Source organism: Phaethon lepturus, unplaced genomic scaffold (genome assembly GCF_000687285.1).
Source record: "Phaethon lepturus isolate BGI_N335 unplaced genomic scaffold, ASM68728v1 scaffold31367, whole genome shotgun sequence".
Lineage (NCBI taxonomy): Eukaryota > Metazoa > Chordata > Aves > Phaethontiformes > Phaethontidae > Phaethon > Phaethon lepturus.
Genome location: NW_010551743.1, coordinates 1 through 26,792, shown reverse-complemented (window position 1 = coordinate 26,792; position 26,792 = coordinate 1). Strand labels below are relative to the sequence as shown.

General features: G+C 41.9%; 1 protein-coding gene across 1 annotated transcript in view; it reads left to right on the top strand.

Moving 5' to 3' along the window:
* Nucleotides 1-24,652, top strand: part of LOC104623822 (semaphorin-5B-like) — a gene marked incomplete at its 3' end in the record, with an annotated part of 80,272 nt that extends 55,620 nt beyond the window's left edge. Inside the window, exons 4-10 of the mRNA XM_010291015.1 lie at nucleotides 230-292; nucleotides 10,151-10,249; nucleotides 11,005-11,218; nucleotides 13,777-14,062; nucleotides 18,348-18,483; nucleotides 22,044-22,251; nucleotides 24,445-24,652. Of these exons, the coding sequence (XP_010289317.1) occupies nucleotides 230-292; nucleotides 10,151-10,249; nucleotides 11,005-11,218; nucleotides 13,777-14,062; nucleotides 18,348-18,483; nucleotides 22,044-22,251; nucleotides 24,445-24,652 (1,214 nt within the window). The remainder of the gene's footprint in view (nucleotides 1-229; nucleotides 293-10,150; nucleotides 10,250-11,004; nucleotides 11,219-13,776; nucleotides 14,063-18,347; nucleotides 18,484-22,043; nucleotides 22,252-24,444) is intronic.
* Between the last annotated feature and the right edge of the window lie 2,140 nt (nucleotides 24,653-26,792).

Genomic DNA, 26,792 nt, shown 5'->3' with positions numbered 1-26,792 from the left:
AGTCTGTCCTCTGTTAACATTCCAGTTGCTTCTGCCTCTGGACTTCTCATTTATTTATCATTTGTGTGCACTGTGAGCACAGTGGGAGCGAGAGTCATGTTTACTGTCACAATGCTGCTTTCAAATTGGGCTGTGTAAATTGGCTGGAGATACTTGCTCTTGTTTTGGGAGTCTCCAGACATGGTGGTTGGTGGCATTGTCATGTGACTTGTGCATTTTGGTTTCTCAGGCAACGGCATGGGGTTCAGATGAAGACACCAGGAGGTCCTGTCAAAGTAAAGGGAAAACAGAGGTAAGTTTTGGTTTGCTACAACGATGCTATGGGTAAATTTATTTGCATCATGTGAAATCCACACAGGGAGCATCTGACACCAGCTTGAGCTTGTAAATTTGCAGCAGTTTAGATCTACCAACACAAGTGTATAAGCACCACAGAGCAAGCCATTTCAAAGGCCCCCTGTCCAAGTTATTAGACTTGCTCTGCATGAAATTTAAAGGTGATTTCAACTGCCGCAGAGGACACAGATTGCGACACATCAAGGAGCACAGTGGTGGCAAGCCAAAGGTAACATCCTGCAGTAGGGTCTGAGTCTGGGCAGGTTGGCTTAGTCTCAGTACTCAGTGGTGAGCCATTGGCATTTGGTCACGTGGGCCTCGATGCTTGTTTGCATTTAGAATCATAGAATCGTTTAGGCTGGAAAAGACTTTTAAGATAAGTCCAGCAGTTAACCTAGCACTGCCAAGTCCACCACTAAACCATGTCCCTAAGCACCACATCTACATGTCTTTTAAATACCTCCAGGGATGGTGATTCAGCCACTTCCCTGGACAGCCTGTTCCAGTGCTTGGCAACCCTTTTGGTGAAGAAATTTCTCCTAATATCCAATCTAGACCTCCCCTGTTGCAACTTGAGGCCATTTCCTCTTGTCCTATCGCTTGTTACTTGGGAGAAGAGACCAGCAGCCTTATGTTTTTTTGTATAATTCACTTGAACATGCGAATTGAATCTGTTAGCACACTGCAGTCTGTTCAGGTGGAATTTCTCCACAGAGCTCCTTTGGAGGCAGGTGCAGTCTGCTAAACTGCAGTTTAAAGCAAGAATTGCTTGAAACAAGGCATACTGTCCCGGAAGTCTCGAGTTCGCAGGCATTTCTGATCCAAACACAGGTCCTTTCTGCGCGTCTTTTGAGAAGCTAAAACAAAGCCATCTATCTAAAAGCAGGAAATATTTTGATTTTTCAAATGTGGTATTGGTGCTGTTCAAAAATCTTCAAACCTCAACTGAGAGGGTGTCCTATTGTCCTTAACACTACACCGCAAAGAGTCCTCAGTCTAAACCAAAGGAGTTAGACAAAGGATAAGAGAGGATAAGCATGATCTTTGCTTAGACATGGACCGTCAAGCAGATGTATGTGATTTTATGGCTGGCCTAAAATTCTGGAATTCTGCCAAGTTCCCATTCAGTGCTATGAACACAGGATTATAGGATCTTCCATTGACTGTGTTCATTTCATATAATAAACCTCATGTGATTACTGTATTAACTTATATATACACAAAGAAGCTAGCTTGAATTTTGATGGATAGGCAACAATTTGCTTTATGCAGCTATGGAGAACAGGAATATGGGTATCCTAGAACAACTGTTAGAGTTTTGTGTAGGATCTATGTTATGCAGGAAAACACTATGGAGGCAAAATGGGCTGGGTTATGTGAACACAAAATGTGGCCAGCCACTAGAAGAAGAACCCAGCAGAAGTTGGACAAAATAAAAAAACCTCCAAAACCCAAGACATGAGCAATTTTTGAATTTGCAGTCTTTGTACTTTAAAATGTGTAAAGAAAGGATTTTGCTCTTTTCTTCCATGGTAAAGTTTGTGACATATAAATTGTATTCCGTTGTTCATGAAGAATTTGAATTGATAACCCAGAATTATTTTGTCAACCCTTGGACAGAACCATGCATTTGACTGAACAAATTCTAGGATAATTCCAATTTACCTTTTTTACTGTCATGCCAAAAAAAAGCGATGGTCTGAGTATCTTTGTTGCTGCTGCCTCCTCACATGGCAACGAGTTTGCCAAAATTTCATGAGGATAATGTTCTGAGCAGCTGAGTTTATGCTGATTGTGATCCAGAGGTTGAAATTGTTTGGTGGGCGCAGGGGCCATGGGTGTGAAGTCCTGAGGAACGATAATTAAGCAGACTGTTAGACACTTCTTGACATACAATTAATGGCAGAGGTGTTGACTAAGAGTCTGACAAGAAAAAGCTACTAACAAAGGCAGAAGGATTCTGCAGTAGCTAAATAACCCCAAATCTTCCAAGTCTGTGTCTACTCCAGCCTACGTGTCTGTGGTTGAGTCCTTCTTGGGGAGTCTATACATGTAGCGCTAGCTCCAGAAATAGTGAGTCTAGCGAGCTGGTAAAGTGCTCTACCCCAGCTAAGAAGTCCAGCTCTGACCCAGAGTCTCTGCCCTTGGCTGGGTAAATGCAGCAAGTGAGGGCAGCACTAATGTGAATATTTCTGATTCTGCTGTGCAACGGTAGTACAAGATGCAGAGCTCTGCCTGCCTCAGCTCTGCTTTGTCAAAACTTGACTAATGGCAGTTTTCTACCTAGCACAGATGATTTGATGATAAATATGTTATGGATTGTCAGGCATTTAGATATGTGGTGATGGAGGCTAGAAATAAGGAGGACCTTTGGCTCTTAATTCACAGTGTAGTTTGTGTAAGTTATGTGACTGGTCCATTTTCCTTGCTATCTAATAATGTATGTATTTTAGGGTGAGGTTTTCAAAGCCACCTAGTGTATTAAAATGCCTTTTTCCCTTCATTCTTATGCCTGTTGAGTATCTGTATCAGATTCTTCCTCCTAAGCAGGAGGAAAAATCTTCCTAAAATTCTTAGAGCTTTACCATAAGGAAAATAAAAAGTGCAAGAGTAAAAGCCACAAATGCCTATCACAGAAGTATAATTATTATGGCATGATGATCACTCCACATTTGAGTACCTATTGTCCAGAAAAAAAGGGAGATGAGAAATCTGGGTCCCAGATTTGAAGCTAGAAGGTACCATTAGGTCATTTCTTCTGACACCCTGTGTAGCTCTGGTCACAGATTTCATCTGCTTATGCCTAAATTGAGCTCAGTAACTTGTGTTTGGCTGCTGCACCTTTTGAGGAAGGCCAAGAAGTTTTGAACTGAAGGCCTGAAGCAAATGGCCTGACTCTGTGCTTTGCTGGCTTGTGCTAATGGCAGATCACCTTCCCTGTTAACATGTACTTTATTTCCTCTTTGTATCTGGCTTCAGTTTTGAGTGGCTGGGTTTCATTTTGCCCTTCTCTGCTAGATTAAAGAGCCTTTTAGTTACCAATATTTATTTTTTTAAAATGCACTTATATGCTCTTGTCAAATCTGTACTTAGGCTTTTTGATAAAGTAAAAAGCTGAGTTCTCCAAACCTCTTTCTCTAAGTAATTTTTCTGCTGCCCTTGAATATATTTTGTGTCTGTTTTCTGCGCTCCAATTTTTCACCTGTATTCCCTTGTCAATCTCTCTAATGCCTGCCTGTGATTAAAACAGTCTTCTACCTCTTATTCACCGTCTGTTCACATACCTGGCAGTCTCATAAGCTCTTCTGCCATAGGTGATCATGCAGAATTGCCTAGCCACTGTGACCACTAAATCCTTTTCACAGTTGCTAGTCTTGGGATGTAATCTCCCAGTCTATACATGGAGCCTTTTGTTACTTGCTCTTTAATGCATAATATCTTAGGAAAATTTTTTTTTATTTGTGGGGTCCAGCTCAGCAGTCTAGCATAAATCACTATATAGATGTGGATGTGAGCCTATATATGGCTTTGGCCTCACTCGTAATTACTGTTTTTGTAATATTTGCGTTATCCACAAATGCTCATTAAGAAAAGTGTGGATACTGGGCTAGTACCACCCCATCTGGGATCCAGATAGAATAGCAAGTTTGTGTATTATTTCACTTTAAGGACTTTTTTCAGCCCAGTATTTTATCAGATTTTAACCCACTAATGTATATGTTCTTGAACCTGATTTTAAAATTAACTCTCTGTAATATGTCGTGTGGTATTAAAACAAACACACCAGAAGAGTCTCTTTCCTTTATGTCATATTTATCAACCAAAATTTGTGATTTCCTGAAAGAATAGTATATGCTTTATTTGCCATGCCTCTGGAGACCCATGCTGGCTTCCACTAGTAATCATTCTTATTTTTCCAACATTTATAATATGTATCCTAATGAGCACCTTAAAATTGTCCCCTGGGAAAACATCTACATTACTGAGAGACAGTGCAGAGAACAAAGTCAATGTTGTGTTGCCTTTCTTTCTGTCTTCCAAATGATATCACCTAGAGGTTGTAGTTAAAATGAGTGATGGACAGAGTGGAAGGGGAAGAGGTGTATTTAATTTCATTAGGAGTTGCTCAGCTTCTAGTTGGTAATGGGTTTGTCTCTGCATAATGCTCCACATCCACCACATCTAAGGAATTTTGCCTGGCATGGAGAGTTGTGGCTTTCTAAACGTGTGCACTTTCGTCTTTCCCTTATGATGTCCTGATAGTGGGGAGGTCTTATGGTTCACACAAGGTTACAGGGAAATCCTAACCCCAGGCTAGAGCCCACCTAAACGGGTTTGAAGCTAATGGAGGAATCTGCTCTTTCAGGCCTTCGAGTGGCTCTGTGTCACACAGAGGATGTGCCCTCTGGTTATCTAATGGAGCTGGGAATCTCCGCACCACTTATGAATAATAGGTAGAATAATGTCCAGATAGGACAGGCACAATTTAAATTCCCAGGCAAACAGAAATAACTGGGAGGCAGTCAGATTTTTTTTTTTCCCCTTTTTAAGTATTCCTAGAGATCTGAACTTACATTCGTAGTACTTCTGCTAAGCTATCAATGTAGAATCAGCCCCCAAATTTGATTTGAAGTGCATTAAAGAAAACTTGGCTGGAAAATTCATTAACAATTCTCTTTGCTACCTATTGCACTCAAAGGAGAAAGACAGCTTGGTCAGGGTATTTGCTTAAAAAGTGATTAATAGAATTGTTTGCCCAAAGAAATAAGTATAGATATCCGAAAGTGTGTTAATAACAGTACTTGAGAACATGTTAGGTCTTGATTCTTTTTTTAACAAACCAGGATGAACCGCAACAGATATGTTTGCACTCTAAAATGTTGTAGAAGGGGTAGCATGGAGTTCTGCTGGCTGATCTCTGCAGGTTGTGCTCCAGGAGTTTGTGTTTCTTTACTGAGGACAACGGACCATCTGAAAGAGCTATTTTTCTCACAGCTTGTAACTGTGTTTTTAATCTATATCACTGTGATCAAATAGTGTTAGCCTAAAAAAAAAAAAAAAAAGGAATTGAGAAGATTAAAAAGGAGATCTCAAAACAGGACTTGAGTGGTTTATTCAAAGTAAAAGGCTAATTAAAGTACTGCCTATATATGGTTATACTTTCAAAGAAAAATACATCTGTACAGTGAGATTACGGGCTTGTAACATTTCAGAACTCCAGTGTTCAGAGATGACAGATGAAACGGCTCAAGAAGCCCCTACAGGTGGCTTATTTGCAGCATCCTGACTATGTCTTTTTGAATTTTACCTCAAACCGAAGCCGGCAGGAGTTCAACCCCTCCATTTGCTGATCTATCCACACGAATGAAGGGGGTAACACGGCACCACTCTTGGTTCTCAGGCTTGAAAAACGCTTTCCAGGCAGCCTGACATCTGTATAAGCTAGAAGGAAGCCTGGTCCTGTCCAGAGTGGTGGACATTACAGCATTCACAGACAGACACATTTAAATCTAAATGTTGCAAAAAATTAAATAACTGAGGATAGGCTTAAATTGGGGGGGGGAGTGTTGGAGAGAGGGGCTTCAGTGAAGTTTATTAGTGACTGTGAGACCCAGTGCCCTGCAGGGTTGAGCATTAGAAGTTCTGTACTCTTCCTTTCTAGGAAAACAAGGATCATTAAACTGGAGAAAAGCAGTATCTGCTCAGTTTAAGGCCTTATCTCAAAAAACGGACCAGTACCAGGTAATTTTGAGGAAGGAGCAAGAACCCCAAAGTGGGTCGTTTGCAATTCATAGGAAAATTGGAGATACGCTTAATGCTCTGGCGGAGAGCCACAGGTTTTTATCAGCTGTGCCATATATTTAATAATAATCCCAACTAATATAACTGGGTTATTCTCATTAACCATATAAATACCCAGTCTTCCCCCTTTATTTAAAACCTTAATCTCTTGATCCCAATAATATCTTCTGGTGATGAGATTTGCAGACTGATCAGACGGTTAAATCTGTGTATGCTCCATAATGTGAAAGCAGGATCCAAATATTGTCTCGTCTGGACAGAGTTGGGTTCAAGCTTGCCAGGTTTTCCAGCTATATTAAAGCCCATCTGAATTCTGCCTCCTGCACGACTAGAGTTTTCCAGCCCCATGGAAGAAACTGAATTAAATAGCTACTATTTTATTTAGGGGTTTGTGAGATCATTTTACTAAGCAGTTGCCTCAGCTATGAATTGTTGCAGAGAGCAGCATGTTGAATGACTTTTCGGAGCAAATCCAGGCTGGTTTAAAGAACACAGAGAGGAGGCTGTTCCTTGCTAGTTATTTTGAGAATAGGGTAGAAAGAGGATCCAATGTAAATGTCACTGACCGTGCCTTGAGAAAAATCCTGCAAGCTGGAGCATTTAAGTGGTTCCATTTCTTCTTGGCTTGTGTTGGAGGTTTTCATACACGGACTTGACTGGCGGTCGGTACAGCAATAAGAAATACCCGATAAACACAGTGTTCATCTTTGGGCTAGACAGGCTGGAGAGGTGGGGTCTGGTAGCTAGATCTTTGTTGCTGTCCTTCAGGATCTCCTCTGACTAAGTGTGTCACCATGGCAAATTCTTTATCACCTGTGTGTTTTGATGCACCCAGCTGGGAGGACAGGGCAGATGATATACATCTGTTTCAGAACATTACTTCCAGCTGTATACATTGCTTTGAAAAAAGTGGATGAAATGTACCTATTATAATTGCTTTTCCTGCAGGAGCATGGAGTGCTGTTACCATCAGCAAGGCGGGTCCAGGGAAAATGCCTACTCAGTTAATTCATAGGAACAACTATGGATGGATATGGCCCACGCCTAATAGCATTGTTATTTAAGCAGAGTAGAAAACATCCACTAGTCACCCCAGCTTCTGCTTCTTACAGTCATTGAAATAATTATTGGGCTTGGGGCATCCAGTTCCCTGAAAAGTATCAGCTGTCAAGTGTTTCCAGTCTAAGACCTCCTCCCTACTGACTGTGCTCTCTTGCTCTTTGCCAGAGCAGTTGGGAATGGGCTGGAACTCACAGATTAAATATTCTGGTGCAAGTTCAGACAGCAGCAGATGTCATACCAGCTCAGTATGGTTTCTCTTCTGTTTGAATAAATAACTTCTGCATTGGACTGAATGGGTACAAAGAAAACCAATAAAACCAATAAAACTGTGCTTAATTGGGCTAAAGACCCACAATATTTTACCAGCTTCTAGCATCCTTACAAAGTCAGGCTACTGTGCTTTCGAGTAAAGTATGCAACAGATGCATCACTGCCAGTAGACTCCAGAAGACCATCCAGCACATGACCTTGCAGAGAAATTCATTTCTGTGTGCTATCTTCTCAGCTGGGAAGATTTTTATAGAAATTTAAGTTTGCTAATCTATAATATAGTTCTGTGCAAAGAAGAGAATTCTGCAAATTAGGATTTTAGATTTCTGCAGGACAGGATTTTAGTTAGGAATATATTGAAGTACCTACACAAGGAAAGGGTCCAGCAACATAAATGATACCAGCTGGTTTAGGTCAGAAGCTATGCTCAGAGTCTGCACAAAGCAGAGAAAGCTGGAAGTGGAGGGGGGAGCAGATAAATACTTTCTTACTGTGTGAAATTTGGGTGCAGAGCTGCATTCTGGGTTAGATACCAAATCAGTCATATTCTGAAAACAAAACCCTGTTGGGACAGAAGTCCATACCTTTTTTTTATAGCATCCCCTCAGGCATTTCTAGTAACTTGCAGTTAAATATATAGTGGTCCTCATATAACATGGGATTGAATAACTGTGCTCTACAGAAGGAGGGATTACTTAACCTGCTCATTAAATGCAGACATCTCTAGGGCCAGGAATAACTAACAGGGTGCACAGCAGCATGTAACAATGACGGGAGAGGGCAGAGAGGCTGGCAAGACCTTTGCTTTGTTAAAGGAAGTGATGAGATCTCTATTCTCAACACACAGCAGGTGGGACAGTGCTTCTCAAGGTCCTGTTTGAAAGACTGATGCACAGTCACCATGACTGATCTGTTTCTGAAATAAGAAGTGCTGAGTCAATCCAGCTATGAATTTAAGCTCTCATTTTCGGGTGCCAGGCATTATGTATCTGATCCCCTGATGCCCCTGCTGAGACTCAAGACTGGCAGCACCTGCTCTAGAGCACCCTGTAGCCTCAGCCTGGGCTGGGCAAGTGCTCCTAGGCTGGGTCTGGAGTGCAGTCCCTGTGATCTTCGCCATTCAAAAGCAAGCCCCACATGTCATGCCCATCCAGTTGCTTGTCTGTGGCTAATGCTGGTGGGTTTCTGCTTAATGCCATCCTTCAATGAGTTGATTTCCATACAGCAAATGAAAGGAGATGGATAGCGCGTAATCCAGCTAAGCAAGCCTCTTCCTTTCCAGATGATGGGGAGTGTTTTTACACTGCTGAATCTTGCAAATGAAGTCTTCAGGGAAATGATCAACAGCGTGGAGTGCTGTGAGACAGGGAAGCTCGCAGAGTGATTGCTGCTTGCAGAAGGAGAAGCAGTGTCTGCAGCTGTAGGCTCAGCTTAGTGGCAAATTATGATCTATTGGAGGGAGGAAAGTAAAGCAGACAGGATAACCCAGCCAAGGTTATTTTTTAACAAGTTTTCTTTTCTGTTTACAGTAGAATATGATAGACTTTCTTCTCTTGGAGCCCTGTGGGTGCCAGTCATCAGTTGTCGCTCATATCCTTTCCTCGGAGGCGGCCCCAGAGCCCAGGGCAGGCAGCCTGGTGCCAGGCTCACAGTACCTCTCTCATCGGGGCTGTTCGGATGAACCCTGGGGCAGGCGGCTCTCGAGCCTCTTGACCGCCTGTGGGAGTTGCACACTAGTCTCGCACTTCCCATTCCCTGTGTCTCACGTTAGAAAGTCCCTGCCTTATGTGACCTCTTCCTCCCCCAGGGCTTAACTCCCCAAAGATGCTTGGTTAGCCTGAGCTGCAGCACACAGGTCTCTGGGTATGAGGCTGTGGGGAAAAAGAGGCTGTTGCTCTCTCCAACACCATGAAGAAGATTTTCGGGACGGGAGGGAGCAGAAAGCTAAGTGCAGCCTTGTGCTGCCACCCCTACCCCAGCCTGGGACAACTGGAGCCCCACACCCTTTGGGGACTGGCTTATGGAGGGAGTTGTCTATTTGTACTAGCAAGTGGTCATTCAGTTGAGAAGAGCAGATTTGCTATTTCTCACTGGCCTGGCTTGAAAGAGAAACTCCTTCTACCGTGGAAAATCTTGAGCACACAATCCTTGTGGGAGGCAGGAAGTAACAGCTTGTTCAAGCACAAGATTCTCCTGACCAGCCTGGTCTATTAAAGAGAAGTTCCTGCTGTTTTCCTGCTGGCACTGGTGTGAATTATAGTGCAGATGGACCTGCTGTCCTTCACTGGAGTTTGCGTCCAGCTAACGTTTTCTAAGCTGCAGCATTACTGGGAAAAATAGGTCAGAAGTATCATCATGAAAAGAAGGAGGATTCCTCCACCAGTGTAAGCAGAGCACAGAACGAGGTGCTTGTGTAGCTAATACGGAGTCACCCTGATGGATAGCGTCCTACCCAGGGCCTGTGCAGGGCTATGATTAGAGAAATAACCAGCAAATTGGGCTTGCTCACTTAGACCGCTAGCTCCCTACAGCCATGCACTGCTTGATGCAATAAACCTCAGTCTGAGTTAGAGCTAAGGAAGGTGTATTCCAGCTGCAATACAGGTAACTTTTTAATGTAATAAATAACCCCACAGTTGTCTTTTCAAAAATCCTTTGTTTCTGTCTTGTGTCCCTATAGGAAGAGTGCCAGAACTATGTCCGAGTGCTGATCGTTTATGGCAAGAAGGTTTTTACCTGTGGTACCAATGCCTTTTCACCGGTGTGTTCCAGTCGACAGGTCTGTTTTGCCTCTTTTGCAGTGATGGAGAGGGCTGGATACGTGCTCTGGGGAAGGCCAGTCATTTGGCAGGGTGTCATGGCTGCAGAGAATATGTTCCAAATGTAGCTGACCTGAAATAGTTTTGGGTTTGTTCTTTGGGCCCCTTTGGGCTGCTTTGGAGCAATGGGTGTATCTGCAGGTGTGGAGCAGAAAACTCATGCTATGGGTGAGTTGGATATCAACAAAGTGCTGTTCATGTAAACCTTGGGTATGCTGCTGAAAATGGGGAATATAGACAGGCTTAGCTGTGAGCATCTTCTTAGCTGAATACTTAAAAGGTTTCCTTCAAATAAATGGCAAAACTCCCTCTGTATTCAAGAGAGGCAAGAGCAGGTCCTGAGCAATGTTTATTTTTATATTTTTTAATGCCAGTATACATTCAGGAGGTGTCTATGGAAGATTAGAAACCTGTACTAGCAGCAGGAACACCTGATTACACCAAGTGGGTTGTGGCCTACACGCTTTATTGGCAGGGGAATTACCTTTCTTACAAAGCAACAGGATCAGTGAGGCTCAGACCCAACTTCTTACATTGGCAAACAATGGATGTAAAGATCAATTTACAGTCATTGGCTGGTGTTACATTCTTATAGCTGCCTGTCTTTTTAAAATCAGGGTTTCGCTCATAGGTAGTCATGGGCAAACTGAATTCTATATACCAGTAAGAAAGCCAGACGCTTTTTAAATTCTCTCCTCTCTCTTTTTAAATACAGGTAGGAAATCTTAGCAAAATCATTGACAGAATTAATGGAGTGGCTCGGTGCCCGTATGACCCCCGGCATAACTCAACAGCTGTGATTACATCACGAGGAGAACTCTATGCTGCGACTGTAATTGATTTCTCTGGACGGGATCCTGCTATTTACCGCAGCCTTGGAAATGTTCCCCCACTTAGGACAGCACAATACAACTCCAAATGGCTCAATGGTAAAGTCATGTGGGTCATATCTGAGCAAGAGGTGTATTAAAGTCAACTTGGCAGGCTTGTAAATCTTTTCTTCTGTTCTCATATTGGGATCCAGAGGTATGATGGGGAAGAGCTTCCGTGCAATACTTGGTGCAGCTTAGAAGATGTTTAAAAATAGCCTGGAAGTATTTCAGAGAAGTTGATTTAGAGTATGGAAAGTGGGTCTTACAGGCTACTTAAAATATATATTGGTCTCTGTCTTGTGAGATGACCAAATACATCCTTTTAACAAGAAAACCACTCAAAGGTTTGAAGATCAAAATGAACTTAAGACGTCATATTGTTGACCCAGTTCTGCACAGTGTTAAGCACCCTCTACATCCACTGACTCAGCTGAGGATGGTTGGTTTCAGTGCAAGATCGGTTCAAAATTGAGAAGTTTCACAGCAAGTTATGTTCCATGCAAACCCATGCTGTTGTGGCTTTATAGTTATTAAAAGCAGCTGTTACCTCAGTGTGATAATGCCCTGCATCAAGCAAGCAATAGAATTTGAAGCAGTAAGTCCTGCACTGAGCCCGAACCTTCTGACTCGGGCAAAGCACATCTTGTTTGAGCAGACTGTAGTGATGGAGACCCAAATATTACCCCTCCCTCCTTTGACCCAGGTAAGTTGACAAGATATTCAGAATATTTCTGTTGGATTTCAGGACCTTTCAATCAAAGATAGGACTAGTAAGACTGTGCACTCTCTGGAGCTTAATGAGAATGGACTAGGCTTCTGCAGGCATATTGAAGTCAGTATGGAGATCCAGAGTTTTAGGAGAAGGATGTCATCAGGCAAGACTCTGAATTAGGACCAAGAAGCAGCATAACCCGTATACACTCATTAGAAATATGTGCCTCTTGTCTGCACATGAGTGAAGAATTCAGAAGGAAGTCACATTGGAACACAGGAGTTTAAGGAAAGACAAACAGAAACTGAGTGTCTAGTCTGTGACTGGAAAAACTAACACCATTCTTCGATTTATAACCTTGCACAGCATTGGTGACACTGGAGTCATTTCATCCTGTTCCGGACACTTTTCAACAAGAAATGGAAAACTTGAAGATGATTCAGAGAAGACCCATAGAGTGGTTTGAAGCTTGGAAAGCGTGCCTGACAGTGAGAGACTTAAGGAGCTCAGTTTATTTATCTTTCTGAGAAGGAGATAAAAGGTGTTTTGTTCATGATATGGAAGTACAGGAGAAGATTTCTGGCAGGATAAAGTTCTTTAATCTAGCAGACAAGTCATGACAAGAGCCTGTGATTGGAAGCTCAAGCCAGATAATGTCAAATGAAAAAAGAAGTGGAGGTTGCAGTTGGGGCAGTCTTTAGTCATTTGAACAAGTCACTGAGGAAAATGATGGATATAAAGCCATGTGACATTGGCCAGTAAGATCAGATCTCCTTCAAAAGATGTGGTCTAATTCACCTGTTAGTTACAGGATCTGATGGTGGAATTACAGGGTGAAATTCTCTGGTTCGTGTTAGACAGAAGGTCAGATTGGTGCTCACAGTGGCCCCTTTAAGGTTCACTGTTTGAAGGAGAAATTTGACAGGAGATGCTTTGCAGTTCCCTCCCCTCTGTACCATCGTCTGCCTCCCAAACCTGCCTTGCAGCAGCATCAACCTGCTGCCTCCGTCCACCATGACTCTGTTCTCCTTTCGCTCCTAGGCTGCAGCGTTAAAGGAATTCTGTACTTTCCTTTTTTCTTCTTCCTTTGAGCATTACTCAGAAATGAACATTGTAAAAGCACCCTATAAAAAACCAACAGGGTTTTTTTTTGTTTAATCAAATGTTATTCATTGGCCAACCTTTTCCCTTTGCCAAAGAAACTGTTGGGATAAAAGACCATACACTTTAAAGCTTTGTTAAATACCCAATTAAAATATTCACTACAAAACCTGTTCCAGGTTCTTTTCAGTCCTTGTGAAAATAATAACAACAATTCTAGGAAAAAAAACAAATTAAAGATAACTTGCTTCAGTACTGTCAGTCCGTGGCATGGTTTTGTTTTACGGACATAAGATAATTTTTTGTGCCGAGAAACTGGAAAGGCTTCATGATAAAAGCCAGATATGATTGCGCTGGGAGAGTAGGTTGAATGTTTCAGTGCAGCAGTCTGGGGAATCGGGCGGATGCACGCAGCATATTTAACACATCATAAGGTGCATTTCAGAAGTGAATAGGTGAAGGAACCCAATGTGAAGGCTTTATGTCGTAAAATGAGTATAGGTACAGTCATGCATATGCAAAATGTTGAACTCTGCTTTCACTGATATCAGTAGTAGCTTTGCCAATAAAGTGGGGAAACAATGGGGTCTTTCCAAGATCTGAAAAATGGAACTAGAACTGTATCCCCATTTATCATTATTCCCATCTACTGTTTTTATGTCCTCTGCTGACTCCAAACTCCCTGTGGTCCCAGCTTTGACAACTTGTGTAAAGGGAGGTTGTGGCGCAATGCATTGAGCAAGTCAGTGAGCATGGATTGATTTCTGACCTGTATAAATCTCTTCAAATGTTTGTTTTTCAGAGCCTAACTTTATTGCTGCCTATGACATTGGTTTGTTCACCTACTTCTTCTTCCGTGAGAATGCAGTGGAACACGATTGTGGGAAAACAGTGTATTCTCGTGTGGCAAGGGTTTGCAAAAATGATATCGGAGGGAGATTTTTGCTGGAGGACACATGGACAACTTTCATGAAGGCCCGGCTGAACTGCTCCCGTGCTGGAGAAATCCCTTTCTATTATAATGAATTGCAAAGCACCTTCTACCTTCCTGAGCAAGATTTGATCTATGGTGTCTTCACTACTAATGTGTAAGTTGCACTGGTTTTACTGCCCTTCTTTCTATCCCCAGCAGTCTGAGACTGATAATATCCTGATTTCTTAGACAGTCTAAGGATTCATTTTTGAAAAATCCTTTGGGTAATGTGAAGGAATAGATAGGTCTGTGTTATCCATCATGGCAACATAACTTTTAGGTCAATGTTTTTAATACATGGTTCATAGATTCTTGGAGTCCGTAAAGGTGACTGTACAGTTCTAGGGTAACTTAATTTGATATAAACCTAGGCTGTGACAGACTTCTGACTTTTTGTAGTGGCAATGCTAATTGTGTAGTTCAGAAGCTGATCTAAAAATGACCCAACAGAAAAAACATAATTAATTTTCAGCCAGGTTAACTGCATGGAGAATCTGACACAATTGTGTGAACATTGGGGCTGGCCCATGAGATGGACAGGTATATATGCTTGGGAGAGAAGGACTGGAAACAGAAGAATGAGGCAGATGGGATCACAACAGCCTAGATTGAAATCAACTTTAATTTCTGTTGAACAACACTTTATAGAAGCAAGGTCATGTGAGCTACACCGCATTTGACATTTCCAAGGGGGACTGTACCTCCACTACAGACTGTTTCAGGTCCACAAATCAAAAGTAGTGTTGGAACTCTGAGGGGAAGGCATGATTTCTGAAACTTCATAATCACTTCTTCTTGGCTTGATATTGAAAAAACTTGTAATTGGAATGATTTAGTGTAGCTATGAAAGCAGAAAGGAGAAGAGGAGTTAATTAAAAAATATATTAAAAAACTCGTAATGTATATTTTTAAGTCAGGAAAACTCAAATAACTTTTTCTCTGAAGCCCAAGGCTAAGATCATAAGTTTCAAGCTATAACCAGTCTGCGTGGTATTGAGTTTCAATAATACATGTTCTCCAGGGGGGTGTTATCCTGATGTGTAAACTAGAGAATGAAAATCTGAGTTAGTTACTCCACATGACAAACAATCAAAGTGCCTTCCTCATGCTGGTAGCCAACCTCTTTGGTCTTTTTGTGTGCAATGGAGTACTGTTCAATATAAGTAAGGGTCCAATCCCAAGAAGCCCACAGCAAACCAAAGAAGTGAAGCCCCACTGAAATACAGGCTTTCCTATTTTGTCTCTTGCTGGTGTGACAGGGCTTGAACTTCAGCCCTTGAAGTCACAAAGCATCAGCCCCAACTTTGAGAGCTAAAACACTGTTGGGAGTTTCACTATGAGAATCAACAGAGCCCGAATGTTATTCCTGCTCTGTAAATGCCAAGAAGTAGGTAAGTGTTTGGCCACCTTCATCCATCTTCCATGTTTTGTTTCTGCAATACCAACCATTGCCAACATCAGCCAAAAGTGAGCCAGTGGAGAAGCAACTAGAAAAAATAAACATGATTGAGCACTGCACCTTGACTGTGGACTTTGGAGAAAATCTGTCCTGGGATTGAAAGGAGCATGAGTCATTCTCTAAAAACATTTAAAGGATGTTAGCCAAACTTCCTGAACATGAAAAGGAAACCTGACTACTGCTTTGGGCATTTGAGATGACACTTTTTTTTTTTCCTATTTTTTTTTGCAAGCAGGAAGGACTACTATGCCCATAGTGATAATGTTTTATCTATCCATTTTCCCATTCATCCAGCCAAGAACAGGAGTTGGAAATGGGAAAATTATTAATAAATGTATTATATTTATCAAATTGGTATCGTTTTTTGAATATAAGGGGGGAGACATAGGCTACTTCTGGTTGGAAGAGTTTTCGTCTGCTGTTTCTGTCTCCCAGGTTTAATGTGAGACATGATGAGTATTACCTGTCTCCTCTGGGTTACACTTAAGTCACTTTTCATACGTTATGGGTGTACGTTCTCTCTTCTATCTTCAGAGGACAATATAATATGTAACATTTGTGTAATTGAAGAAATGAGTTATTGATAATAGCTGAAGTTAGATCAAGTAGCGTTTTGGGTCTACAACATGATGTCCTTTTGAGAGTTCAAAGAGAAAATGTTCCAATTTGTCATCCGACTAGAGAAATAATGGTAATTATTCTTTTAACTTCCACTGGGACTTATATCACACTGCATGAGCTCTGCATACCAAAGAGGGTTGATGTACGCTCCAGTCTGAGTTTCTTTATAATAGAATACTGATTCTATTTCTATAGTACCAAAAAACTATGATTTTTTTTTGTTTAAATTATTTTGGAAGGATCATGTTTAATGCATTTAGGGTCATCTTATAACAGAGGGGTATTAGTGGTTATGGTAACACCCACATACGGATTTATCACTTCATGTTATACCCAACTGAAACAGTGGGAAAGAGAGCTTTTTGGGGAAACTGCTGATGAAATATTTAAGAACTTTTTATTAAAATTTTTCTGTGAGGTAATAGACACAATGTTAAAACCTCCTTGAACTTAATCCATTCTCTAAACCACCTAGTTAATCACAGGAAGTAGGAGGGGGGGATAAAGGAGGTTGCATTTCACACCTTGACGACGCAAGGGCCAGCTGCACAAGTGGATGTCACTGGCTTGAGACAGAGACAGACTTTTCATAGGAAGGGATGGGAAATATGCCAGGCCATAGATGGAAAGGAAAATGGGCCAGAGATTCATGGAAAATCTCTTTCCTTTCTCCTCTCTAGCAAAGGGGAAGGGCTAAATTGTGGAGTCCTTAGCAGGGCCCTAAAAAAATCCTTTTTTTTTTTTTTTTTTAAAAGTGTTTTTGTTGAACTAGTGGGGTTTTATTCTTTCTTTTCCTTTTTCATTTTCTTTCTCATTCTCTTTTTTTTTCCCATGTGTGCTTCAAGGCATTTACTTGTCATCCATCATTTGCTTTGTCTTAAGAGCTGCCGTCTGTGAGCATGCACTGCGTCAGTGGTGTTCAGACAAAAGTGGAGAATGGTTCGCCTGGCGTTGCTTTGACATGTTCAAAGAGAGCTACTCCATCACTCTGGGGACGGAAGGGGCAGGGGCAGGAGAGGAGAATGGGAAGGCAAAGCAAGTTCTTCCTGATGTTGTATTGCTCAGAAGAAATATGCTGTGAAAGAATCTGTTCTTCTGCTTTCCAGCCTGGGATTGTGGAGCAAGGCTTTTTTTTGTGCAAGAGAGTGTAATTATTGGTTTTGTTAAAACAAAGTGTTCTTTTCAGAGAATTCAAATTGCTTTAATTAGCAGAAAGATACATAGAGAAGGGCTTGGGTTATTTAAAAAGGCACCATGAAAAGTCAGTCTCTTGTGCTAGCCCTATTTTTAGTTTTATTCTGATCTCTTTTTCTCTAAATGTTGTTCTTTTCCTTTAAAAAAAAAAATCGGGGCGAAGGGGAGGGCTGGGAGCAGGTTTGAATTTCAGGTTAGCACTTAGCAAAGGTCCCTCTTTGGGCTGGCTTCCCTGAAGTGCCCTCTCCATCTGGGAGGTGCCCTCCAACCCTCTTGAGGCAAAAGGAGCTGAGCCTGCTCAGCACCTTACAGTAATGGGTCCTCCATGACTGCAATGGGACAGCAAAGGTCAACTGATCTCACCGCGAGTCTGACTGGGCAGCGCGGCATCCCCAAAACAAATTCCCTTCCAAAGGGTCCTTACAGTGGCATTTCCCTAGCCATGCCTCCCCTGGCTGGTGCGGGCATGGGGAGCAGCCTGCCCGAGACAGATGCTATTCCCAGCTGGGAACACAAAGAAGTGAGCTGTGATCATTAAAAACAGAGGCTTTCACATATTAGCAAGACCTTTTTGCCTGCTGAGCTGCTGTATCAACCAACCTGGTTTACACTGTCAACCTTTTCCTTCCCCTGCATGCATCTGCATGCATGTGTGTATTTTTAAATATATGTATATAAAAAAAAAGTTAGGGGATATATTTTATAGCTGAAGATTTCAGGAGCCTGTAGAAACTGAATTTCACCTTGAGAAACACCAAGAGATTAAAAATTAGGTTGTTTATAATCAATAAAGATAGATGGGTTGTTAAAAAAATAAAAATAAAACCAGACACAAATAATCCATGCAAATTAAACTGTATTCACCTTTCTTGTCAGAACTGCTTCCATGGTCCTTAAATCACAGACATTTTAAAACCAAGCTTAAAATTCATTCTCAAAATTGTCATGCAAGCCATCTGCATTTTACAATTTATTTATTTATTTTTACTCCCTGTGAGATTGGTATCACTGTACATCTACCTAGCAATTTATATGTATTTTATTTGAGTGAAGTTTGATGTCTGTTATGATGAAAATGTCAATGTTCTAATGATTAAATTGACTTTTTTTTTCTCCCCTTTTCCAGAAACAGCATAGCTGCCTCAGCAGTGTGTGCCTTCAATCTGAGTGCCATTACTCAGGCATTTAATGGCCCTTTCCGTTACCAAGAAAACCCAAGATCCGCCTGGCTGCCAACGTTAAACCCCATCCCTAATTTCCAGGTACTGCTGCTGCCTTTCAGTTTACTCCATCCCCTTTTATGTTCTGTCACTCCAGTGGGTTGAGTTTTGTGAGACTTATTTTTCCAGGTAGACCCACAGTGTATTTCTCCACATTTTTGAGTGTTTTAGTCTGTGGAACTCCTTGACACATGTTATTGAGACCACAGGATTCATGGCAAAAATTGAATGTTTTTACCAATAATAAGAATATGCAAATTTTTTATAATAATGAATAATTTAAATCTCTCTTAACGCTCATCACTGACATGTGAATATCGAGAATGTGGTCCTCACGAGGGGACATAGAGACATGTCCCCAATGAAACTGGGAAGGACTGAAAGCTGAAGCCGGACAAAGTCAAACTAGAATAGAGACAACCTATATTTTTAAACAAGAAAAGTAATTAATGACTGTGACTGTGTAAAGATGTGATGAATTTTCCATCACTTTGTAGGGCCCCCAAGGCTACCCGTGTTTCAGTGCAAGATGGATGTCTTTCCAAGACACAGTAGCTCAGCCAGAAGTTATAGACGAGTTGCAGGAGTTATTGATGGAAGAGGACACATGAGGATGGTCACAGTGGTTCCTTCTCATCTTAAAAAATCTTTTTTTTTAATGAATGGTCAGTTTTCCAGGATTATGAGTTAAGGCCAGTTTAAAATTATAGAGTAACTTCAGTAGCTTTATGCCCAGCTTCAGTCAGTGTGGTGCAGAGTATATGTGTGACAGCCCCAGCAAACCTGAGTCTTCTGAAGTATGAGCCCATTTTACAGCTCAGTCCCTTCCCGCCTGGGTAATCCTAGGGAGGATGGACTTGTCTTCCTGTCCTTGCTTCCCTATGGCAAATCCTTTCAGCCCAGTTGTGTGAATCCGGCTCTCCTTTATTACAGCAAATGTGCTGAGGCTGCCTGCAAGTGCCATCTGCGTTCAAGCTGGTGATGTCAGGCACCTTCCAAAAAGGACTCTGCAGTGGCCTGAAATCACAGCAAGAGCAGATGGGAGGCAGGTCCATGCTGCAGGCAGGGACATGCTTGGGGTCCTGCTGAGGAACCTGATTTCTCCCCCTGAATTCCCTCATGGCACCTGAGTAAAGGCTTCTGCCTGTACAAGGTGGGACAGGATTGGGCTCTCCATCACCCCTTTAGCTTCATGCACTCAAAACCAAGAAACAAAGCTTTGCTGAAGGCCCAGCCATGCCAAATATGGCCGAGCTTTTTTTTGCCCTTTTTTCTTTTTTTTAAGTTTAAAGGGAATCTTAAGGTTAACTGAGAATCAAGGACTTTCTGTCCCTTGCTGGGCTAACCAAGGAGGAATCGAAAAGGACTCTGGAAAGCATTTCCATGTAGTCAAAAGTATCAGATAAAATGTGGAGTGTAAAGATTGCAACAGCAAGATGAAAGAAAAGGGACAGAGGAAAATAAGGAAAGGAAAAGGAGGTATGTGGCAGACAAAAGGAAGATTGCAAGAAGAGATTAAGATATTTTTCAAGTACAGGAGGAACAAGAGGTCAGTGAAGAGCCTTTAGGAGATGACAAGGGTAATTTAGTGACAGAAGAGGCAGATATTGCAAAAAAATTAAATTAATTTTTTTGCCTCGGTGTTCACAAAGGAAGATGAGGGAAGCATGCCAGAATTTTTTTTTTCCTTGCAGAGAGGAATGAGAAATACTGAAGGATATAAAGGATCAGGGCAATGCAGATAATCGGGAAATTAGAATAAAACAAAATAAAACCAAACCAGAGGGATGCTGTGTCAGCATGCAGGCTGCCAATAGACCAAAAGGATTATCTGTGACTTGATGAGAACAGAAAACAAAACCAACAATGACATTCCTGCCACTGGGACTCCTTCTTCAGTGATGGTCTAGAAAGGAAAGTGCATAGGGAGAAAAGTGTCCAAAGCAAGACAGTAGTGTAAACCAGAAGTATAGGAGACAGCAGAAGAGAGAGATCTAAAAACTCTTTAGAATGTGGATGAGTCATGAACTAAAAAAGATCATTGCAATAAAAAAAAAACATTAAACCCCACATAAGAACACATCAAAACCCCAGTGATGTTTCCTTAGTCTGGTTACTCAGGAAGATACTCAAGTTGATTAAAAAAAGTGACCGTCTTCATGGGTGATGGGCATTAGTATCATCCTGTTCACCTAGTTCACACAAGCTTCAAAGTGTTGTAGGGCTTAGTACACCAGCCGTTAGGATCTATATTTATTGTGTTAAATGTGAGCTAAATTCCTGTCAACTCATTTTAGCGTGTCATAAGAGAAGCTCTGCATGGCCCACCTCGGAAAGGCAGCCACACTGCAAAGAGTTGCTTTAATGCATATCAAGAGTATGCACGTGGAAAATTTGTACACTGTAGCTGTAGTGCTGTAAATTGACGTCCTAATTCGTGGTATACTCACTTCTCTTCCAAGGAAAGCCCAAACACCTGGATGGAAAATGAAGAAAAAAAATGTTTTTTTTTTCTAGTGAAATTACTCAGGTGTGAGCTTCGTTTAGTGAGAAACAAAGTTGTCCGTGGGCTGAGTATGGGAGTTGGCAGGATTTCTAATTGTACCACTGAATCCCCTGGCTTTGGGTAAGGTAAATAATCAGTCACCCAGCTGTCTTTTGTAGTAATAAATCTTCTGCCCACCATGCATGACATTATTGGGAGGAGTGAAGATCCAGCCCTGGCTACTGACGTGGACCACAAAACTGCATGGAGAGCTTAATCTTGCCTTGGCTTTTGAAAATGCTGAATTCTAGAGATTAGTGTGAGAGAGAAACTCGGGCCTTAAAATGCGCTATCCACCTGGTAGGACTTACGCTGGTGTTTAAAAGACACAAGATGAGCTCTCTCTTCCCCTTATTCTGGATGGACAAGGGCATTGAGTCCTATTTCAGTGCACCCCTTGGTGCTGGAGGGTGGATGGACACAGGTTGATCTGCCATTCGCTGTGAGGACAGAAGAGCTGCGTGTGGGGAGGGGGGACCTAGTGGCTAACCTGCCTTGCTTCGGGTGAAACCGGAGGGCTCTGTTCAGAAGGGAGCACATGAGAGAAAAGCAGTGTGCTGAGTTGGGTTCTTTGATGCAAAACCAACCCCTTTTTCACATTTTTTAACCTCCAGTTTTCATGCATTGTGAAGACTGAGATGCCAGGTAGAGTCTGAAGATTATTTGAAATGCTTGAAGGATTTATGACCACAAAAATTTTCTCTCCACTGCTAGCTTTAAATCTTTCTACAGCTAGTTTTAATTCGTTCTTTTCCTCCTCAATTTGTTAATGTCTTTTGCCCTTCTGGTGTGCTGGCTCCAGGGTATCACAAAGGAATGAAACACCACGTCGCTGGTCAGTGGACCAGCTGGGAGAAACGTTTTTAGAGTGGCTACAGGCCAAAGCAAGGCAAAGGACCTACAATCAAGCTAAGGGCCTGATCCTGTGACATTCACACAGACCCACCTCCCCAGAAAATCAACAGGACATGGGTTTCCAGAAGAATTTCAGGGTTTGGTCTTGGGCGGCAGAGTGGGGAGAAAATGCAGGTGCTGAAGTTCAATCTTCCATTTTTAGTGTGGGACGCTGAGTGATGACAGCCCTAACGAGAACCTGACGGAGAGAGTCCTGCAGGATGCACAGCGCTTGTTCCTCATGAATGATGTCGTGCAGCCAGTGACTGTAGATCCATACGTGACTCAGGACAGCATTCGATTTTCCAAACTGGTGGTTGATATTGTTCAGGGGAAGGATACTCTCTATCACGTGATGTATATTGGAACAGGTAAGAGCATCAGGGCTTAAGAAAGTTCCCTCCACTTGCTTGTAGGCCTAGCAGCCCTGGGAGCCTGGTTGTGATGTCATTACACAGTTGTCATTTAATATCATTTTGGCACAAAACTGCATGGAAGTTAGTCTGCCTGAGCAAATTAAAAGCAGGATGAAGGACTTGAGGCAGAGACCCAAGTGAACAGACCATAAATCTATATTGTGTTTAAAAACATTAACTTTTTTCTCTCTTTTATAAAAACATGTTTCAACTAATCAGACTAATACATAACAGTGGGGAAGAGCAAAGGTCACTGCAATGCTCTGTGGTTTCGTGCATGTAAGTCGCCTCTCTGCGCTATGACATACTCATGTCTAAATAAGCAATAATAATATTTAACCTCCAGGCTTGCCCAAGGTTGTAATTATGTCTTTCTTTGCACTTCTGTGTGCCTGTTGATGTATGACTCCCAGTGTTTTTGGGAATGGGCATGCACTGAAATGTAATGCAGATGGGGAAGCTGAGGCAAGTGCTTTTTTGTGGTAGCATAGCGAGCCAGTGGTAGAATTAAGTATATGATTTAGTCTCTTTATTTCTACTGCCATCTTCTAATTAGCAGGACACATTGCCTCTTCTGAAAAGCACAGATATCTTGGATAAATGAAAGATGCTGAAGAAGGACAAAGTGTTATAAATGGTTGTCTTAGCCCATATTCATACTAATGATAGTGGTTAAATTAAATAGTTTGATTAATCAGAGCATATGGCCAGCCTCCTGGGTATAATGTTGTTATCCTCTATTGCAGAAGCTTTGACTTTAAAATAAGATGGATTGCCTCCATAAGTGTTAGTTTAATCTCACATCTGAATGCAGAGTCATTGCCTCATTCTCATGTTACCACCTTCCAGGACTGTGTCATAATTTATCTAACTTTTACCACCACTTATTTCAAAAGTGATCATCTTGGATGTGTTCTAGTAACGTTCCCACTTTGGGAGCCTCTACGGACATTGATTATGATGAGGAGATTGTACTTAAATGGAAATACAACATGGTTCTGCCATTTTGATATCTTGATATTTTAAGTGAGTAGTCCCAGCTACAAAGCCTGAGAGAAAGCTGGGATACTTTCTGCCTCGTATCATTTGTGTAGAAATGTCCACTGCCATAACCCTACCTCCTTATTCATGTTTGCTTTCTGGCCCTAGTTAGTGGTGACTGAAGAGTAAACTCTGAGGGACCTGAGACATTTAAACCAGTCAAATGCTTCAGCAGAGACAGCCCTGCCCAGAGGCAGCCCTGAACACAAACCCAATCCTGAGACACACTGAGCCCAAACTGGAGCCTCAGTCTTGTTCCACACGTAAGGCCTTCCTAAGTGAAAGAGAAGCTTCTCATGACAGCCAACCCCACCACTGTAAATTGCTGAGCTTTGGCACTGATACAGAAGTTATTGGGGTAAAAAGATTAAGCTTCAGGAACTATCAGGGCTGACAGACCTCTTCTGGGGTATTTAATTAACCTCTTTAATGAAAAATAGTGTGGTATCCCCCTTTTCCCCAGCATAAATCTCCCACAGTTTATCAGATCTTTCAATTGTTTAGGTAAGAGCACTGAACACAAGCATACATGTTTCTGTGTATGCACTGCTCGTGCCGTAACATCCCCTTGTCAAGCCGGCAGGACAGCTTCTTCCAGGAAGAGGATCAATTAGATCCGTGACCCATGCAGTCATTATGGAGGCCTCTGAGATTTCCAGCAGGGCTGCTGCATCTGTTGTCATTTGTCATGGCATCAAATCGCACCGATCTGCTCCATAAACCAAAAGAAATACAGACTTGAGGCACCAGAAATGATCCCTGCTATCTTGGGTCACCTTGCTGTATAACTCACTGGTAATGGGACCAGACTCTTTTCTGCCTCGGTGCTCCAACTGGGAAATATTTCCAGGTACTCACTCTCCAGATGGTTCACATCCTTCTGGGTTCCCATTAAAATGCATTCACAGGCAGTTTCTGTAATGTCTGAGAACTGCTAAGGATTATAATGATGTGGCTGAAGTTCTCTCTACCACAGGCAGCAGGTGACCCAGAACTAGGTTTAAAGCAGCTGTGTAAAGATGCCATTAATATTTCACTCTTTAGGCAGGTTAGAAATGAAGTAAATGCCTCCAAGATTTACTTGTGCCTTGTTTCTTGTTCCATTAGAGTATGGCACCATCTTGAAGGCCCTTTCTACCACTAACAGGAGCCTGAGAAGCTGTTATTTAGAGGAAATGCAGATCCTCCCTGATGGACAACGGGAAGCAATCAAGAGTCTCCAAATCCTGCACAGCGACAGGTCGCTCTTTGTGGGCTTAAATAATGGTGTGCTAAAAATTCCTCTGGAGAGATGCTCCATGTATAGAACAGAAGGGTAAGCAAATTTACAGCTCTGATATATTCCACTTCAGGTTAATAAGAAAAGCACCAGGGAAACATATTCCAGCCTGATTTGGTTTCAAAGGCTTTTTTTCATCACTGCAAGACAAAAGACACTATTGAAAGTGCATCTCCTGATAGATACATTCATGACAGGAGCAATGAGAATGAGCAATATTTTTGGGGGCAAATATTAATTAGTCCTCATCAGAAATTTATTGTATGTTTTCCAAGGAAGGGCTTGCAATATTTACTTTTTTTCTTTTTTTTACCTTAACCATACAGTGTTGCTTTTATGAACTCCATGGTTTTTTTTTCCTGGTGGTTCTTATTGGCAGTAGGGCTGCAGGGTTCTGAATCTGGGTTGCAGCCAGTCTGTCCTGGCTAATCTGAATGATCACCTCTCAACTATCTGATGAGGCAGGGCTGGGCTGCGTGGCAACTTGTTGCTGCTTTTGGAACCCAATAGCTCATCTCAACTATGTGTGACACCTCTTACACCTGGACAGATTCTGTGCCTTGATTCTACCTTTTAAAACAAGTAGGAAAAAAGACTTTTTTTAATTGTCAGCCCTGGCTCCAGAGTGGTTTTCCACCCAGAAACGTGTGTAGGAGGTTTTTGCATCAGAATGGCATCCCCCCATTTAAGCAGGTGAAAAAGTGTGTTACCAACTGATTGAAACATATGCTCAAATAATCTCCCTGAGTGTGTAGTGGGGTCTGCCATGGGTAGTTCCTTGTTTACATCTCTTTAAAGCAGTCTTCCTTCTCCTCTCTTGCTTTTGCTTTGCTTTCCTTGGCGAGAGTTTTGTCTGAAACTGATGTCCTCTGTGTTAGACAAGAGGAAGGATTTTGTTGGCAACATCTAAACGGATTCTCTCTTTCATGGCCTACTGCAAGATGTCCCTGTTCTCTTGCCAAAAAACCCAATATAGAAAATATCATCATAATTTTATTTTAAACAAGTAGAGTTTGTCTAGCCACTTGTACTAAATTCATGTCTATCTAAATATAAAAATGCCAGGTCTTTCTGTTTTCACTGAACTTCTTAATGATCCCTTTCAGAAAATATAACTTGGTCATTACTGCAAGTTTGACACCAAAGTGTTTAATGTGTAAAGGTTTATCTGCTTGTATAGAGAGGCTGATGCAGAAGGGTTGAGTAAGAGAAAGAGAACCACAGCTGGAAAATCCCATCCCATACTTGGCCTTTAAAAACAGAGATTAAAAAAGGTAGAACATAACAGCTGTCCTCTTCAGGCTGTCCTGGAGAGTTTCAGGTTGAGAATATTTATGTGTGTATACATATATATGATCCAGTTTCAAGAGAAATGAGTTATTCCTTTTCTTTCTTTTCCTAATCTTGAGTTCACCTTTCCGGTAATTTATAGATCGTGTCCCAGTTTCAGCTTGTGTATGACACTTCGACTAAAACTCAAATGGTGGAGGTTTGCTCAGCTGCCTAAAAAAGGGACAAGCAGGGAAAAAGCAGCAGTGGCAGGAGGGCAGATGGGTTGGGGTGCTACCCTCACAGGAGCACCATCTATTTAGGACCTGAGGGCCGCAGCGCAGTGCCCTGCTGGTATAAGCTTATCCCAGCAAAACACAAGCCCGTCTCCAAAGAGGTTGCCTTGCACGCTGGTGGCCACAAGCAGCCTCAGTTTTATGTGTTGTACTGCACTGAGTCCTGGCGGGAATTACTGGGAAGCTTGAGTACCAACACTCTTTTTTTCAAAAACAAACCTTCAGGAGGCATTTTTCAGTGAAACAAGGAAACAGTCCAGCTCTTTGGGGGATGGAGACCCAAACTCTTCCTCCATTGACTAGTTTCATGCTACTTTTAGGCAATTTAAGCTAGCTGCTGGGCTATACCGAAGTACACAAGATAGGATCTCCTGACAGCATGGTGGGTGCATACGGCGGTGTGGAAGGTCAGAATTTGCTGAATTCGGGTGCTGGCCAGCTAGTGTACTTGTGTACCTTGTAATGGATCCTTTGCCTCATGGCTGTCTCTTGTTGAGGGATTGTGCATTTGTAAAAATGAGTAAAAAAAGATGAAAGTTTAGGTAAGACAGAGAAGGCTGTTGTTGGTTTGTTTGTTTAAAAGGCTGTGTGTGATATTAATATTATTAATT